Source organism: Neopelma chrysocephalum, unplaced genomic scaffold (assembly GCF_003984885.1).
Source record: "Neopelma chrysocephalum unplaced genomic scaffold, ASM398488v2 Primary Assembly neopelma1_365, whole genome shotgun sequence".
NCBI classification, from domain to species: Eukaryota; Metazoa; Chordata; class Aves; order Passeriformes; family Pipridae; genus Neopelma; species Neopelma chrysocephalum.
Window position 1 is genome coordinate 1,094,815 of NW_020898029.1, and position 17,153 is coordinate 1,111,967.

Consider the following 17,153-nt stretch of genomic DNA (forward strand, 5'->3'; position numbering starts at 1 on the left):
CAGAACACCACTGCACTTAACCCCTCAGGGCCAGGTTTATATTTGGTTTCGCTTTCGAAGCAGAACTGTCTGAGAGGAAGCACAGCATCCAGCTGAAGAGGTTACTCCTTGTCTCACAGGTAAAATGGCTAAGCAGGTTTACCCAGAAAACGTTAAGTGCTGCTTACGTCTTCAAAGAGTTACTCTGCTGCTTCACTTGCAGACTCCATTCCCAAGCTAAACATTAATATATAGGAACACAAATACGTAAATTTACATATGTGAATATAGCAGGAAAGGGTGGGGACAAAATAGAGAAACGGCTTACACATCTTGGAAAGAACTGGCTACAAAGGCCTTTGAGCGCTTAATGACAGCAGACATGGTGCATTGTCTGCAGGAGGATTACACAGGTTTGTGGGTGAACAGTGGCACAGGTTCAAACATCCCCACAGTGGCTCTGGGCCAAGCCATTCAGGTCTGCCAGGCCTTATTAACTTAAGTGCAGCATCATGTTAATGAGCTCGCTGCCAGCCCAGCACAGGGATTCCTGCAGCAGCCCTCCTGGTACAGCCAGTTTTCCCAGGATGTAATTAGCCACCAGCAGCAGAGGACTGCCACAGGGGAAATTACCTGATAATGTGGAAGCACACCACCACCAGGATGCAGTTAAGCTGCTTCTTGAGTCAAGTTCCTTTATTTTTCCATGGGGCTAAGGCTGATTAAAATCAAAAAAGCCTCTTCAATCTTGATATCCTGGAAACCAAAATGGAGAGGCTTGTCCTATCTTCCTTCTGTCAAGAAACAGAGTCCTCTGTGTAGTTATAAAGGTTCCTGTTATTTCAAATTGGAAGAGCCACTGTGTTCCAGCCCTACTCTGCTCCATACTGCCTGAATTTGAGATTCCACTGCCTATTCTGAATTTGAACCTTTAGCTTATTTTGATATGAAATCAATTAGTCAAGAACTCCATAGGTAGATTCTCTCCTGATAAGCAATTTCTAACCTATTTGATAATTTCCATAATCCTGATGTCTTAACTACAGCTAAAACTACCTGTAACATGTAGCCAAGAGAAGTTACTAGTTGAGACATGAAGCTTACTGCACCTCTTTAATGCAGAAATAAATAGTTCTCACCAATAAAGCTCTGATTCACATGGCACAGGATATCTTTTGAACACCCATATTCTATTTAATCTCTTAATCTCCAAGGCTTTTTTTTTTTTTTTTGTAAAACTTTCACATTAAACATCGCAATACCAGGATTACAGCTGCTGGGATAGTTTTTTCTTTTTTTTTTTTTTTTAAACCTTTCATACATGTTTTCTAATACGTATCAAGTATTGTCACTAAAGATTTGGCAAAAAGTATAGATAAAAAAATCTTTGCTCCAGAATTCCTAATCACATGTGCCATTACTTTCAGCATGGCGAGACAGAGATTAGTTAGTTAAAAGTCTCCTGCCTGAAGGGGATACATTAAGCTTTTCAAATTTCACTTTGGCTTTGATATGTTCATTTCCATTTCCTCATCTCTGTCAGCCATCCTGGCGTCATACCTGCCTTCTGATACCAACTTATCTGCAACACTTCCCTTGCCTGAGATCCCTCTCTTTCCCTGTCCCTCTCTTGGTTCTTCACCATTTTAAGGCTTTTCTTACCACGCAAATTTAACCATGGACAGACAGCGTCCAAGGGACTCAGCTAAAATTTATCGATTAAGAAAAATGCCCAAGAACGTCCCCCCGTGGGAATAAAAAAATATTTAAAATTTTCCTTATATTTCCAGTTCATGGAACTATGGACTAAGCAGATTAGGACATTAACTCTCCTGACACACATCCTAACCCTCTCAAAGTAACATTCCTACAAAACCCATCACCCTCTACACCCCCATTTATTTGAACTTCCTTTGCAGATGATTACAAACCTGCTTGCTCTGGCTGTAACTGATGCAGATTCTCAAATCACATGGACGGATTTTGCTATTAATCTCTTTTTACCTGCAGCTAATTCTGCTTTATTTCTCCTCTGTTCCCCACCTTTCTCAGCTCTTTCTCTTGTGACTCTACATGCCCTTTTCCTTAAAACCACAGCTTCTGGCAGAATCTCCATTTGTTTTTCCATCAAATAAGACGGTCTTTCAACTCTGACTAGTAGTGAAAGAAACAAAACCACCATCTCCTTCCCTTCATAATCACCACCACTATGTTCTCCAGGCTCACCCTCCTCACCCAGAGTTTGTTCTCTTCTTTGGAAGCTAGCTGAAAATTTGAAATGATTTGTGCAGCCTTGTTTCTCCACAACTGCCAGTTAATTTCAACTTCTTGGCTTTCAGATATTCTCCTCACTTAGATCTACCAGCTGAGATTTTCTACCAAAGTATTTCACGTCTGCTGCCCACCCAAGAATAAATCCATTTTGCTGGTCGTGCACCACTCTCTTCAAAGGCAGCAATTTTCATGTACACCATCTTTTGGGAGAGCTCTGTTCAAGAAAAACCATAAACTGCCCAAACCAACACTAGAAACTGCAAATAAAAGTTCAGTGAGCAAACCTGCTTGCTTAGATCTGGTAAGAACATCTTTCTCACCCAGTATAAATTACAATCTAACTCCCATACCTTGTGCTCCACTTGCCAGCTCCTTCCTTGCTGGGCTGCTCTGCCTCGAGTGTCTGGCTCCCGAGCTGACTGCCAGGTATGACCCACAGCTTAGGCTCCAGCTGATGTCACTCACCCACGTCAGGATGCAAATCAGGCAGCTCTTCTCACTCGATCATCCCTCGCTGAGGGGGATGAGCACGACTCCCTGGTATTGCTCAGTGAAAACAAGCACTGGTTTATCCAGCTAAAAAAAAGGCCAGAAGAGGCACTGAGTACCTCTGGCTTCACCATGTCTTTGGTCGGGGGGTACTCAGAGCAGTGAGCCCAATTTTTCTTAGCCTCCCTCCTGCTGCTAGTGTACTTTCAGAAGCCCTTCTGTACTTCCAGCTGCACTCCAGCTGAGCTTTGGCTTTCCTATCTGCATCATTCCATGCCCAGTCAACACTTCTATATTCCTCTTGGCCATCCATCCCACTTCCACCTTTCTGATGCTTCCTTTTTGTGTTTAAGCTCAAACAACAGTTCTATGTTAACCCCTGCTGGCCTCCTACCATTTTTGTTTGCCTTCTTGCATGTTGGGATGGACTTCACATGCTTGGAGGAGGCTGTCCTGGAAGATCAGCCACCTGTCTGGCCCCTTTTGCCTGCCAGGAGGGTCTCCAATGAGATCCTGCCAAACACATCCCCAAACAAACCAGGATCTTCTCTCCTGAAATTTAAGAAAGCTTTAAGGACTTACATTCACATTTTGAAATACCACGGCTGTTTCTTCCGTATTCCTCCTCTAGGAACCTGGAGATGCTTCCCTACTAAGGGGGAAGAAACCTGGGCTGAACTGCAGCACCTGTTAAACCAGTCCCAAAAATAAAGTGCCGTATTAACTTACCAAGACAAAAGCAACAGAGACAAAAGCTGAAGACCTTTGCCGTCTGGCTGGCACTTCGTCTGTGGTTGGGTTATTAAACGAAGTAACATTCCTGTGTTACTTCCAGGGCAGGGTGAGGTAACATAAACCTCGTTGTTCTGACACTTGGGAACAATCAGTGTTCTGCTACCGAACACTAACTGTACAAACAAAAAAAAATTCAACAAAAACCCACTGGAGACCACATGCTGATTGTTTTGGTAAGGCCCAAGAACACCACGTTCTACCATCACTGTGTAAAAAGCTACAGACCATACTATGGCTCAGTAAGGACATCAGACACCACTGGTGTCCAACTGAGGCACCCAAAGCACCAGCTACAACATCTCCACAAAACACAAAGACACGTGTGTGCCCTCGAGAGTGCAAATGTAAAAAGGAGGCACCCATAAAACACAAATGAACGACTCAGCAATTTCTTTGCATTTTTTTCTTTCATTCTTTCTCCTAATGCCTGCTATTTCCTCCATTCTCACTATAGAAACAGCAGTCACTGTCTGACATCATTTAATAGAACTGAGGAAGAAAATCAAGTTATTGGTTGCAGGCCACGGCGAGTTAAGAATTCAGGTTGGAAGATCACACAGAGAATCAAGCAGGACATAGATTACTTCTCCCAGAACTGCTCACCTCTTCTTTCTCTTGAATTCATTGGTACCAAACAAAGCAAGAGCCAGGGAATCTTAGTGAGACCATGTCCTTCAATCTGAGTTAAGAGACAGTAAAAACTGCCAAAAAGCCTTTAAACAGAAATGCTGTTTATTCTCCAAAGAATGTACCAATGAGCAGTTCAAACACCAACAGAAGCCTTTTCACAGGTTGTGGAAGGAGAACGATACAAAAAGGAATCGCACACTGTGAGAATACACACTGAATCAGGCCCAAAACTTCGAGCCTGGTCAGCAATAACTTTGCAAGAAGCTCTTCCAAAGGCAAGTTCTGGCCTTACAACCCAGTTGTGTGCATGAAGGTTCAGATGCTGGAGAAACAGAAAATATTTGCCCAGATCTTTCAAGGCAATACATACCCCAGACATTTCTTTTTGCTGCCAACTGAAATTACTCAACTGATTACCACCAACTCTGTTACTCCACAATCACATATCAGGCCTCAGAAAGTTTAATACTAACTTAAAAACTGGGAATAATAAAAAGTAGGTAGTAGGTTCGAGCTTCCAAGCCATACTCACATCACATTAAAATACCACACAGCTCTCAATAAAGCTTCTTTCTCACAAGCTCATGGGACAGTGCAATGCTTGTTCACTGCACTACCTGATTCTCCAGCCTTCTGAAGCATAAATGTTCCTAAATAGTCGTGCTGTTCTGGTCTGATGGCCCTCTCCTAACCTGTCCTCTAAGAATCACCCTCGGCAAGCCTTTCTGGTCTTCCAGGAGAGCTCTTCCTCTTCTCTCCTGCCAGCTCCAGCCATGCACTCGGTTCTGCAGTTTGTAGCAGCCCTCAGAAGTTTCATCCCCAGTTTCACCTACAATTCCTATCTCCTTATTTTTGCAGTCAAGCCCTATGGTGAGTCAAGCACTCTTACCCCATTTTTCTCCCACAAACAAGGCCATTTCCCCAAAGATAATCTGCTGCATGGAGTTGAGGGAGGCATCCTGTATTACAATGCAGTCCACCTACACATGCAGAGAATGACTTTTCACACAATCCTCACTCTCCTCCCTCATGCAGGAAACACACAGGCTTTAATTACTTCATATGAGCTGGCTTTAAATTTCAATATCAACAGTTCCATCAGTTTCCCAGGTATTTGTTCCCACAAACTCCCCAGGTTGTTCCAAAACTTAGGAAAAAAAAAAATTAATTAGTCTAAACTGAAGATTCTTTTAAATGATACTTCCACCTCTAAAAGTAGTACATGTTTTCATGATTTTTTCATTTCAAAACACAAACTTAAAACCTTATCTGAGAACAGCATCTGCATTCCCAACATTACTGCAAAAGCAAAATAGGTTAAAAACATTGAGAAAGAGACAGCAACAGATAGAAAGATTTCCTCTCCAAGATTAAAAGAATTGAAACTCAATTTTCACAAGCATTACTGCTTAATGAGCAATGCAATCTATCATATGATGATAGTCATTTAAAAACAAATCTGAATAGGAATTATTCTCCTTAGCACAGGTAACTTAAAAGCCCTATAATATGGGCAGCTTAAAAAGCATATATGTAACACTACAGTTCTTTCCACAGGCACTGTCGTCTGTTCTTTGCTGGAGCAGTGCCTGACATGAAGAGAACCTGCTTCCAGTGGAGCTTTCCATATTGCATAAACAAATCACTATGGGATGGTGTATCCCTTGTCAGGATTTGAAGGCTGTAACCACACTGTGCTATTTATCCAGCAGTTCTGGCACTACGGGATGGCTGAACCAAACCTGCAGTGAAACCATTCTAATGAGTGATTCCGCATTTACTCAGATTGCTCAGCCCAGCTTTTCTTGGTCTTCTGACAAACACAGTCACTCCTTAAGCTGGATTCCTCCTCCTGCCCTGCTGCTGAGGAGTCTCTGCATTTACTGCAGGAATGAGTGGATCTCAGAGAGAACTCCGACCCCACATTTATTCCTCACAATTTATTCCTCACCGGGCCAATCTCTCTGCAGCACACACACCAATCTACCTCCAGTGCAGGCAGCAGTTCTGCCCTGCCTGAGCCCACACCACCCTGCCCACGCTGCCTGCAGGCACAGCCCTGAGCTCAACCAGTGCCAGCCCCAGCCTTTTGGATCCCCCAGCACACCGTCAGCACCTCTGGCTCCTGCAGCACAGCCCTGATTCATGCTGCCTGAGCTCAGGGTTTATTTTTAAAATAAAGATACTAAGGGTCACACTCTCCTTGTTCCAATTCGCCACAAATAACTTCACAAGAAAAGTCACGCCGAAATGATTATTTTGGGAATTCTGCTTTCATGCTTTTGCTTCAGTATCATCTCTAAACAGAAAAATTCCTCTGGTGTTTTCTTTAAAAACATTAAACACAAACTCTGACAAATCATCTTTCAAAACCCTGCAGAAGGATCTTCCACACATGTATGAAGACAGGCAGATGAGCAATAAGGAAGCTGTTTGCCCAAAAGCTCTTATAGTACCCCAGGGGTAAAAATAACACTGCTTATTAAAAAAAAATAAAAATCTGAACACAGTCTGTCGTTTACCTCTTTCACAATTTATTTTTTCTTATCTGTTTTGATTCAAAGCCTTGGCACTTGTTAGGTTGGAAGGTATATGCCATACCTGTGGCCACCAGTACAGCAACCTCACAAAGCAAAGTATTCCAAGAATTTTTGGAACTGACTTTTGAAACAAAGACACTAGTTGTTATCAAAAGCAGTTTTGGTAAAAGCTGAATCAGTCTTGAAGTTAATGGAACTGCTACAGTTGGTTCTCTTTGAATGTATTTCCTCTTTTTTCCAAATGAAAGCTATTCCTGAATTAATTAAAACTAAAGCTTATTGGAAAAGGAGTGGGGAACATGCACTGGATTCCTGACATTGCTGTGTAATTCTGGGCAAACATGCTGAGGTGTACTCCTCAGTAAAGGAGTAAATTATGCCCAACAGAACAGTGTTCAGTGCATTTTCAAAACTGGAAAAACAATGACATTTGTTTTCTTTTTATTTAAGAACCACCTGCCATGGAATGCCAGTAGACTTCAATATGAAACCTTCAATACAGACACACTAAACATGAACACACACAGACAGTGGAGACCCACAATAAAATGCAAACCTTTATCTGAATGAGGAGGTTGGTCAAGGGCACAGAACACAGACCTGCAGACACCAAGTCAAGGTGGAAAACAGCCCAGAGCTAAAGGTCAGTGTGTGAGAGTAGGAGCACTGAGTCAGGCCCAAAGAGAGGAGCTCTGCCTGCTCCTCTCATGGCCTGGGTGCATCCAGTGGAGAGCAAGGCTTTGCACCACTCAGCCCTTCAGGGCAGCTCTGCACCAGAGCCCAGTCTGGGCTGGGCATCAGCTCCTGGAACTGACCCCCCGACAGAACAGAACACGCTGCTGGGCAGGGGGGCAGTGCCCCAGCTCCTGGCAGAGTTTCCTGTACACCTCCTATCAGGTTTAGTCCAGGTCTTGGGACTCTGTAAACTGGAGCTTTTACCACACAACCTGCAGTGTGTGTGGCACTGCAAGGAAATGGTGCTATAAATTCTAAACTGGTGACATATTCCATTGACGTGTTCAATTACTCTATTAATATTTACTAGAATGAGGGTAATTAATTTTACTAGTAGGAAAGAATTACAAGATTTCGACTTGCTAAAGAGTTACCTATTTTTAAGCAAGCTCTTGTATCAGACAGAGACTTTTGGCTTCCCCTTTTCCTTTAGGCGAAACCATGCCTTTTCTCCTACAGGGAAGAAACCTGGAACAGACATTAGAAATACAAGCAGCAGATAAAACACAGAGCACAATAAGCAATCCTGACTCTGGAAATCTTATGACACTTTTGTTCTTATCTACAGGCTCTTAATTCACAGCTACAGTAGAGTCAGTTCAAAACTGCACACCCTTCTTTACACTGGATTTTAGTGTGTACTTGCTATGTCATACAATGTTTGGACATATCCAGTGAGTCTAAATTTAAACAAATATGATTTTCCAGATAGTGCTATGAGAGAAAGACTCAATTTTCAGCATTTCAGAGAAAAAGTACATGTTACTAACACCACACAGAACAGAAGATCAAGATGGGACTATTTGTTTTGACTTGTGCATGTTAGTCCTTTGAAATTCTATAATGTCCTTTCTTCTAAGCTTGCTTTCACATGGACAAAGCCCAGGACTGAGGGGAAAGAAACAGGCATGTTTCCTTTAAGATTACATCAATGGGTGGAGAGATCCACTATAATCCTTAGAATGAAACCGCTGCTCTTTCCAGCATGAAGATTCCCCTGCTGAGACAGGTTCCTTATAACTTAGAGCCAGTGTAAACCAACGGCGTCATCAAAGACTGGACCCTGGCCTCCACCCATTCCTGACCATTTCTCCCTCTTCACTGCCACCACCTCTCCGTGCTCAGTACAAGAATTTGCGAGGCTTCACAGAGAACCAGGGTGAGAAAAAGATTTGGGTTTAAACAAACTTTTTTTCCTTTTTACTTAACGGTGATTTTACCCCACATCAGTTCCTCAGTGCAATTCACTGCCTGGCTTCGAAATCATTTGTGCAGGCTCAAGGTACAAGGGAAAAATCACAAGTGGCCTGGGGCAGGCAAAGGTGGTTCAGCTCAAGCTCAAGATGATCAAACTGTACCTCCACTGAGGTACAAATGCTCAACTGCTACATCGTACCTGGAAATATCTGGATTCATGTCATCCAGTCCTTACTGGCCTCTGCAAAAGGAACCTGAAAAAAACCCCAAACAAACAGAAAATTAAGCCTAAATATATAATATATGCAGCCCAAAGCAATTTCTGCATGTATACACACAACTAACTTGCAGGGACCCTCTGCATCACATGACATCAAACAAAAAAAAAGAAAGCCTGTGTTTCTTCCCTATTTCCCTTAGGGGTGAGTAGCAAGCTTACAGAGCTTTTCCCTACTCATCTTAGACCTGAAAAACTAGTGTATGGTAACATTCCAGCTGCATTTTACCCTCCTGCAGAGAAATGGATGATGAATTAGGATCTGAAGATTCCCTGAGGGGTCTTTCATTTACAAAAACTTGCAAAGTCTGGACAAACCATCATCACCCTTACAGGCTGTGAGCCTGGATCTGCTGCAAAGCACTGGTCCAACAAACCCAACTTGTTTGTACTAGTTCTGTGTGCAGTGCTCTCCAGAAGGAGAAATCCCACGAACTTCTAACTTGGAACTGCCCTGGAAGAACATGAGGCAAAGCTCAGGCATGTGCCCAGATGGCTGGAGCCCTGTTATCTGCAGCTTTATTGACTAAACACTCCTTTGCCATAACCACCATTCAAAAGTAGAAATAGCTGGTTTGTAGTTTGATTTTTGTGTATTGAGCCCACATGAGCTGCTTCCTAGAATCAGAGAATGCTAAAACGAGTGATTTACAGAGGCTTTTGCTTCCTTCCCTGGCCTGTAAAGTTTTGTTCTCTGCCGTAAACACGTCAGAAAAGAAAAATTTGGCTAAATCTATGAACCTGAAAGCAATTTTTCCTCAAAAACTCTGGAGGGAAGAGTTTAGGATATTATAGAAGCTAGAGCTATGACACAGAATAAAAATTTAGAGAAACAGTATTAATTTTCTTGACATATATCTCAAAGAACAGAAAGCAGTCAGATTTTCCTGACAATTTCTTACTTCTTGAGCCCTCCCTGGCTCATGAATATAATCAAAGGTCCTCATCAGCTGTATTTCAGAGAAATTCTGAATTGCAGAAATGCCTGATACAGTTGTTTTTGTGTTTATTGGATGCTGCCAGGTCTATAAAAGACTGGCTGTTGTCAAAATATTGACTTTCCAGAGTTCGTGCTCTCCTTCAGACCAGGCACCATTTAAGTTCTGCATTCGAAAGGACGCCAGAAAACTGTAAGCAGCGTTCAAAACCCCAATAAAAATGCCCTCCACCAATCTGGTGACCTCATGAAGAGAAGAAACTCCATCAGGTGGAAAAGTTTTAAAAAGAAGCCTTCTTTAGCTCTATTTCTGCCCAAAAAGTGCATACCAGAAAACTGAACTTTTAAGCCTGTTATGATGCAGGAGTACACAACCTCAGGGCTTTGGAGTTCAGACAGATCAGTGTCCCCAGGCAGACTGGGGAGGCAAGAGTAGATAGTTTAGACATCCCAAAGCACCACCAGTCTCTCTCTCTCTTGGCAAAGCAGGGTCTCCCCAGATCCTGTCCAACAACATGGCAAAAGGGCATCAACTCAGAAGAGCTTTTATTTGGATTAGAGCTGAAATACTGAATTAGTTCCTCAACTACAGCCTGTAGGCTTGGCAGCAGGAATCTAATCTTTGCCACATGTGAACAGGGAAGCCAAGTCTCTCCAAGTTACCAGTGTGACAGACAGCAAAAAGAAACTAATTTCTGTGAATTTTGGTGGGCGACAACAAAAGGCCAAGGCAATAATAATGTTTCCTTGCAGGTATTTGCTCTCCTTCCAGCCTGGAAGCAGTTATCAAATTGAGAAGACTCTTATCTCATTAACATAACTCTGACATGAGACGGGAATTAGATTAAGAAAATTATTGTTATGCATGAATTTCACCAGATTGTAACAGCTAACAACCCAGATGAGGTAATTCCTCACTCAGCAGCTTTGATTCTTGGTAAAAAGCACATTTGGCTTAACATAAGATGCACCTTTCAATTTTGACAGCTTCTTTGCTGGTCTGAATACAAGCATCTCACAAAGTCCATTATCTTCCCACATACAATCTCCAGGTTAACAAGAGCTTTTTTTTTTTTTAATAGAAATGGGGAAAAAGCTCCTCTGCATTTTTAAGTTTCATGGCTCTCTTGATAAACCTGAGCTTGTAGATTCATCAGTGACCAGCCCAGTCTCAAGTCTCACCCCATTTCTCCCTGTTGGATGAAGAAGAGGTTGGCTCCTTCCGAGGACAAACTTCATCCCGTGTGTCCTCTCACACACACCTTCCACCTGACTTTTGCAAAATTCATCTCACAAAACTCTACCTTACATTTGCAAACTAAGGAATTACCTTTAGATGCCGACAAGTGATGTAGATAAAGAGGCATTTTGCAATCTGGCAAGCCAAGATTCAGCTGTCTGACTGCAAATTAACAGTGGTCCGTTCCAGAAACCCTCAACCCTGACACCTGATTTCACTCTCACCCCACTGCCAGTGCCTCCTAAAACCTACCAGCCGGTCTGGCTTTAAACGATTCCAGAAGTGGAATTTTATGTCGAGCATCTGATTTGAGGTTTTTGGCAACTCCACCCTAAAATTATTTTTTTTTTTGGCCTTTATCCTACCTAGTGCCATGGTCTAATAACCACGGTGGTAGTGGATCAAGAGTTGAACTTGATCTCAGAGATCACTTCCAACCCGGCTGATTCTGATTCTATGATTCTGTGAATTTTGATCATCACACAAACCTTTCTAAAAACAACCCAAACCACAAACGAACTCTCTCAGCCGCCCCCTGGGCCGGCTCTGCCGGTCAGTTCTTCGGGGAACAACTTTTCACTGCCGGCAGAAAAAAACCCACCTCTTTCCTTCAAACCCATCGTTTTTCACGGCAAGGGGAGGGGGGGTAAAAACGACACCGCGGGCGGAGCGGAGCCTGCGCCCCGGCGCCATCCGTGTCCATCCCCGAGCTCCCCGACGGGCTTCATCTCCGAGCTGCCCCCCCGGGCTTCCCCCGTGTCCATTCCTGAGCTCCCCCCCCGGGCTCCAACCCTGAGCTGCCCTCCGGGCTGCCCCCTGTGTCCATCCCTGAGCTCCCAGCCGGGCTCCATCCCCGGGCTCCCCCCACGTGTGCCCCCCGTGTCCATCCCTGAGCTCCCCGCCGGGCTCCCCCCGTGTCCATCCCTGAGCTGCCCTCCGGGCTGCCCCCTGTGTCCATCCCTGAGCTGCCCCCCGGGCTCCCCCCCGTGTGCCCCCTGTGAACGTCCCTGAGCTCTCCTCCGGGCTCCATCCCTGGGCTGCCCCTCGGACTCCCCCCGGGCTCCCCCGCTCTCCCACCCCGCTCACCTCCGGCCTCCCGCGCCGGGGCGGCGCCGGCCGGGCCCCGCCGAGCCCCGCGAGCGGCCCCTGCGCGCTCCGGGCGGAGCGAGGAGGCGGCGGCAGCGTTGGGGCGGGTCCGGGCGCTGCTCCGCTTCGTTCCGTTCCGCTCCGCTCCCCGCCGGCCCGGCCCCGGCCCGCCCTGCCCTGCCCGGCCGGGCAGCCCCTTGGAGAGCCCTGGGCACGAGGAGCTCCTTCAGCAAATTGGTCTTTACGTGGGAAAAAAAAAAAGTGGTTAAAGTACTACGTGTTATTTCAGTTGCTTCAGCTGCTGAGTGAGGAATTACCTCATCTGGGTTGTTAGCTGTTACAATCTGGTGAAATTCATGCATAACAATAATTTTCTTAATCTAATTCCCGTCTCATGTCAGAGTTATGTTAATGAGATAAGAGTCTTCTCAATTTGATAACTGCTTCCAGGCTGGAAGGAGAGCAAATACCTGCAAGGAAACATTATTATTGCCTTGGCCTTTTGTTGTCGCCCACCAAAATTCACAGAAATTAGTTTCTTTTTGCTGTCTGCCACACTGGTAACTTGGAGAGACTTGGCTTCCCTGTTCACATGTGGCAAAGATTAGATTCCTGCTGCCAAGCCTACAGGCTGTAGTTGAGGAACTAATTCAGTATTTCAGCTCTAATCCAAATAAAAGCTCTTCTGAGTTGATGCCCTTTTGCCATGTTGTTGGACAGGATCTGGGGAGACCCTGCTTTGCCAAGAGAGAGAGAGACTGGTGGTGCTTTGGGATGTCTAAACTATCTACTCTTGCCTCCCGAGAAAGGGCTACTATCGTGCCTTTGGAGTCACCACTGCACAGCTGTGTGGATTTTAAAGCCAGAAAAAACCCCAAAACATTCTTAAGGTGATCAATTCTGTTCTAAGCAGGCCAAAAAAAAATTTCCACCCTGTCATTTTTGCTCGCAAGCCCTGGGAGCGCAGATCCTGTGTGTTGTTGCTGTGCTATAATGCATTCTTGGAGCACTTAAGGCTGTTGTGGTCCCTTAGCTCTTGCTTGCCAGACTTTTCTAGAGCTGTAGTCAGCACAGTTATGATGAGCATGGTTATAAATACCTGAGCAGACAGAAATGTGGACAATTTTAAAACAAATACAGTGACTTATTAATAGTTTTCTTGTTTACACATTCGAGTCCACCTGCTCTGTTCCCATCACGCAGTGCACGATGCAGCTCACAGCAAACCCACGGCTTTTACAGAGTTTCTGCTACAGTAGCCAGGTTGCCACAGATCAGTGAGTGGATAAATGTGTCAGGGAATATATTTACACGAGGTGGTGGGGCCCTGGGGTTGCAATCCTGACGGGAAGCTCTGGCCACATCACAGCCTCAGGGACCCCGGTGCTCCTACAAGTAGGTGGTTGTCTAGTACATCATTTTGTGGCATCACTAAAAACAGCTTAAAACAGTGCTTGATCTGCAGTGTCTGTATTTATAAAGCCAGCTTTTCTGGGGCTGATCCAGAGCCCACTGACATCAATGAAAACTCCCACTGACTTCCAGAAATTGAGATTGAGCTTTCTGTGAGCAGAAGTCTGCTCGTTTCAGCATGTGCAATAGGTGAAACAAAACCATCTGAGACCCCTGGAGCAAAGGAAAGTGCTCAGGGTGTTGTTTGCCTTTTGTTTGCCTTGGGTTTGCCGTGACTCCCTCAGTTACAGGGGTGTGACCCAAGTCCTGCCTCTCAGGAGGAACTGTCTCTGTGTGTTCACCAGAGGGTGCCCAGCACACAGACCTGCAGCAGCACCACAGCCCAGCACAAACCTACCAGGCTCCACACAGCAAAGCAGCTCAGAACACAGAGCCCTGGGGAGAAGTCCTAGTCCTGCATGCCTCAGCAGTCCTATAAATCATGGTGAGTTTGGAACGAGGAGTGCTGAATGCTGCTGCTCAAGCCCTCTGCAGAGTGCTCCCTTGAAGCCATAAAAGGTACCAGTCTTTCAGGGATCTGTACCTTGAGACATCCAAAGGGGTCTGAAACACAAAGGTGGACACACAGTCTCTATCAGGCTTCTTCAGGAGTTTCATGACATAATTAGGATATGAGGTAGTTCAGTGAGTCCAGATGAAGCTCTGGGTGAGCCTGATGGCCAGTTGGGCTGTGCACTGGGCACTGGAAAACCTGAAGGGTGACCTTTGCTGGTAAGAAGAGCACTCTTGAGTGGGAAAATTGACTCCCCCACACCCAGCAGGGCCTGGTGTAACCAAACTCAGTTTCACCTGGAGAAGAGAAGGCTCCAGGGAGACCTTAGAACCCCTTCCAGTGCCTAAAGCAGGTCCAAGAGAGCTGGAGAGGGACTTTGGACAAGGGCCTGGAGTGACAGGACAAAGAGGAATAGCTTCAAAGTGACAGAGGGCAGTGTTAGATGGGATAGTGGGAAGAAATTCTTTATTCAGAGGATGGTGAGGCCCTGGCACAATTTGCCCAGAAAAGCTGTGTCTGTCTCATCCCTGGAAGTGTCCGAGGCCAGGCTGGATGGAGCTTGGAGCAACTTGGTCTAGTGGAAGGTGTCCCTGCCCATGGCAGGGCATTGGAAAGAGCTTTAAGAGCTCTAAGGTCCCTTCCAACCCAAGCCTTTCTGTGATTCTATGAAATTCCAAACAGAGCTGAGCGCTGGTAGGCACAGAGCTGGTTGTGCCCAGGGCTGGGGATGGTGAGTGAATGCTCCTGCCTGCTGTGGCACACGATGTTGGGCAGAGCTGCTGGGGACTGCAGCCTTACTGGTCCCTCTCCCCACCAACAAATCTCACCTTGTGCGATTTTCCACACCGGGTGGGGAAAAGAGTTGGACTTGGGCATTTAAGTTTAAGTAACTCTTGAGTTGTGACTGATGACACTCCATCCTACTGTCTTCTTCATGCACCTCTCAATCCTAAGGATCCCAAAGCCATTATAATTCAAGACTAGGACACAGCATTTTCATGGGATTAGTCATTCTACTCCTGAAATAGATGCTGTTTATGAGGAAGGGGGAAGGCTGTCTTCAGTACACATTGCAATTTATCAGGTCTTAAGAGAGGATGCAGTGGGACAGTGTCTAACTGGAACTGCACAGGTACTTCAGGGAAGAGTGTGCAATTATTTACACCTGAAATCTGATAACATGCTGCTGCTAACAGGACTGTAATTTGGAACATGCCTTTCCAATTATCACATTGTGGCTCTTTGTCAGAGCAGAGTAAGTTGGGCATTTGTAAGGAGTCATTAGTAGCAGACAAACTCAGAAATCGACTCTCCTCTGGATCATGGTGAGGTATATGGTTATGGTTAGGCAGTGAGGGTGTCAGGGAGTAGATACCATGGCTGACACTTCATTGAGGCTTCTCAGGAGGAGCCCAACTGTGATTAACTGCACCAAACCTGCTTTCTAGAAACAATCTTGTTCTGAGTCAGTGACATTACTTGTGCCAACACTCCTAACCCTAACAGGCCGAGAAGTCTCAAAGCATTTGTGTCATCAGCTAAGCCAGGTCATTCTAAATAAATCCTCACCATCTTCACAGAAAACAGGTATCTCTGTTCCAAGTCTGCTGTCAACTCCTTCTGCAGAGACTATGAATTCCAGCTCCATCTGCTTGCTTGCTGCACTGGACTTGGCACAGTTTCAGCATTAATTGTGGCCAACGGTGTATTGGGCACTCCATGACTAAGGTACACCAGAAGGGGTCCAGCAGCATTTGCAGTTCAACAAAATGTGCTGCAGTAATGCAATGGACTGCACGAGTCGGTGGAGCAGAGCCTGGTTCTCTAAGTGCCATCCCAGCCTGCACGTTACAGCAGTAACAGTTTTCTTTACAGCACCTTCACAAATGACATTCCCTCCTAGACACAGAGTGCTCGGAGTGCTTTGAGCAGATCTCTGCCATCTTAGTTACCCTGAAACGGATAAATTTAAAGAATGTCTTGATTAGGGAGATATTATATACATTTGAAAACCTTCTAGGTCTTTCTACATCTACCAATGGCTTTTTCTATAAAGCAGCGTCTTCTATGCATTTCCTGTAATAACAGCTCCTTTTTGAGGGTCAATACTGTCCCAAGAGATTCTGTTACTATTGATCCCACTATTTCCTAGGAAGATCACGAGCAGCTCACCCTTACCACCATTGTATACATATTTTGGTTTATCTGCTTTCCTTTTTCCCACTTAGACCCTCCTGAACTCTTTATGCCATCCAGTTTCTTCATTTGTTTCGAGCCTGATGCAGAATGTTTTATTTGGGGACATTGGTTCCCCCTCCCTTATCTGTCTCTCAGCAGCTATCTGCTACCTGGAATCTGCCCAAAATCCTGCAGTGACCGATGATACCCATTGACACAGCCCCACTTCCTCTCTTTCCAAATGCCAGCTCCCCTCTGATCTTTGGACACCAGTGTCTGCCCTCACTGTGTCATTTGCTTTCTCAACTCTAATGTTTAGGATGACAGAGGGCAGAGACAGCACATCTTGGTGCTCATTGCAGTCCACTTACCCGCTCCTGCTGCCGGCATCTGCTGCACTGCCTCACTCACACATTTTTCCTGCCGTGTATCAGCCCGAATTGGTCGTCCTTGGGTATCCTTGAAGCCTTGGGTACGCGGAGAAGGTGGCTTATTGCCTGGTGCCAAAGTTCAGTATCTTGAGCCAAAGTTACAACTTTGTGAGTGTAGTAGAAAAAAGAGAGCTGCAGACACCATGGGCACTCTCGGGTGCCACGTAACTCCCTCCCCCTGGCTCTGTGGGGAGGCACGCGGGAGCAGCTTTGTTCCTATTTTAAGTACAGACCAAAGTAGCCAAGAGCCATTTGTCCTCCCTGTGCAGCCTGGCAGGATTTGGGTTACAAGCCTCAAAGGCCTGCTATTGAGTGTGCTGCTCCAGGGGATTACAGACAGGAAAGCTATCCTAAGATCCCTGTCCTTCTTGAAAGGACTTCTAAAGTATACGACCTGTG

General features: G+C 45.3%; 1 protein-coding gene across 2 annotated transcripts in view; it reads right to left on the reverse strand.

Annotated features, from left to right (window-relative positions):
• LOC113978883 (ceramide synthase 4-like) overlaps window positions 1-16,951 on the reverse strand; it is a 42,126-nt gene extending 25,175 nt beyond the window's left edge. Inside the window, exons 1-2 of one of the 2 annotated variants that reach the window (XM_027706181.1) lie at window positions 16,695-16,951; window positions 8,839-8,893 (exon numbers count right to left, since the gene is read on the reverse strand). In XM_027706181.1, coding sequence (XP_027561982.1) covers window positions 8,839-8,858 — 20 coding nt within the window. In that variant the 5' untranslated portion in view covers window positions 8,859-8,893; window positions 16,695-16,951. Of the gene's footprint in view, window positions 1-8,838; window positions 8,894-12,179; window positions 12,223-16,694 lie in introns of those variants that run through there. The other variant, XM_027706182.1, reaches the window with a different exon arrangement.
• Between the last annotated feature and the right edge of the window lie 202 nt (window positions 16,952-17,153).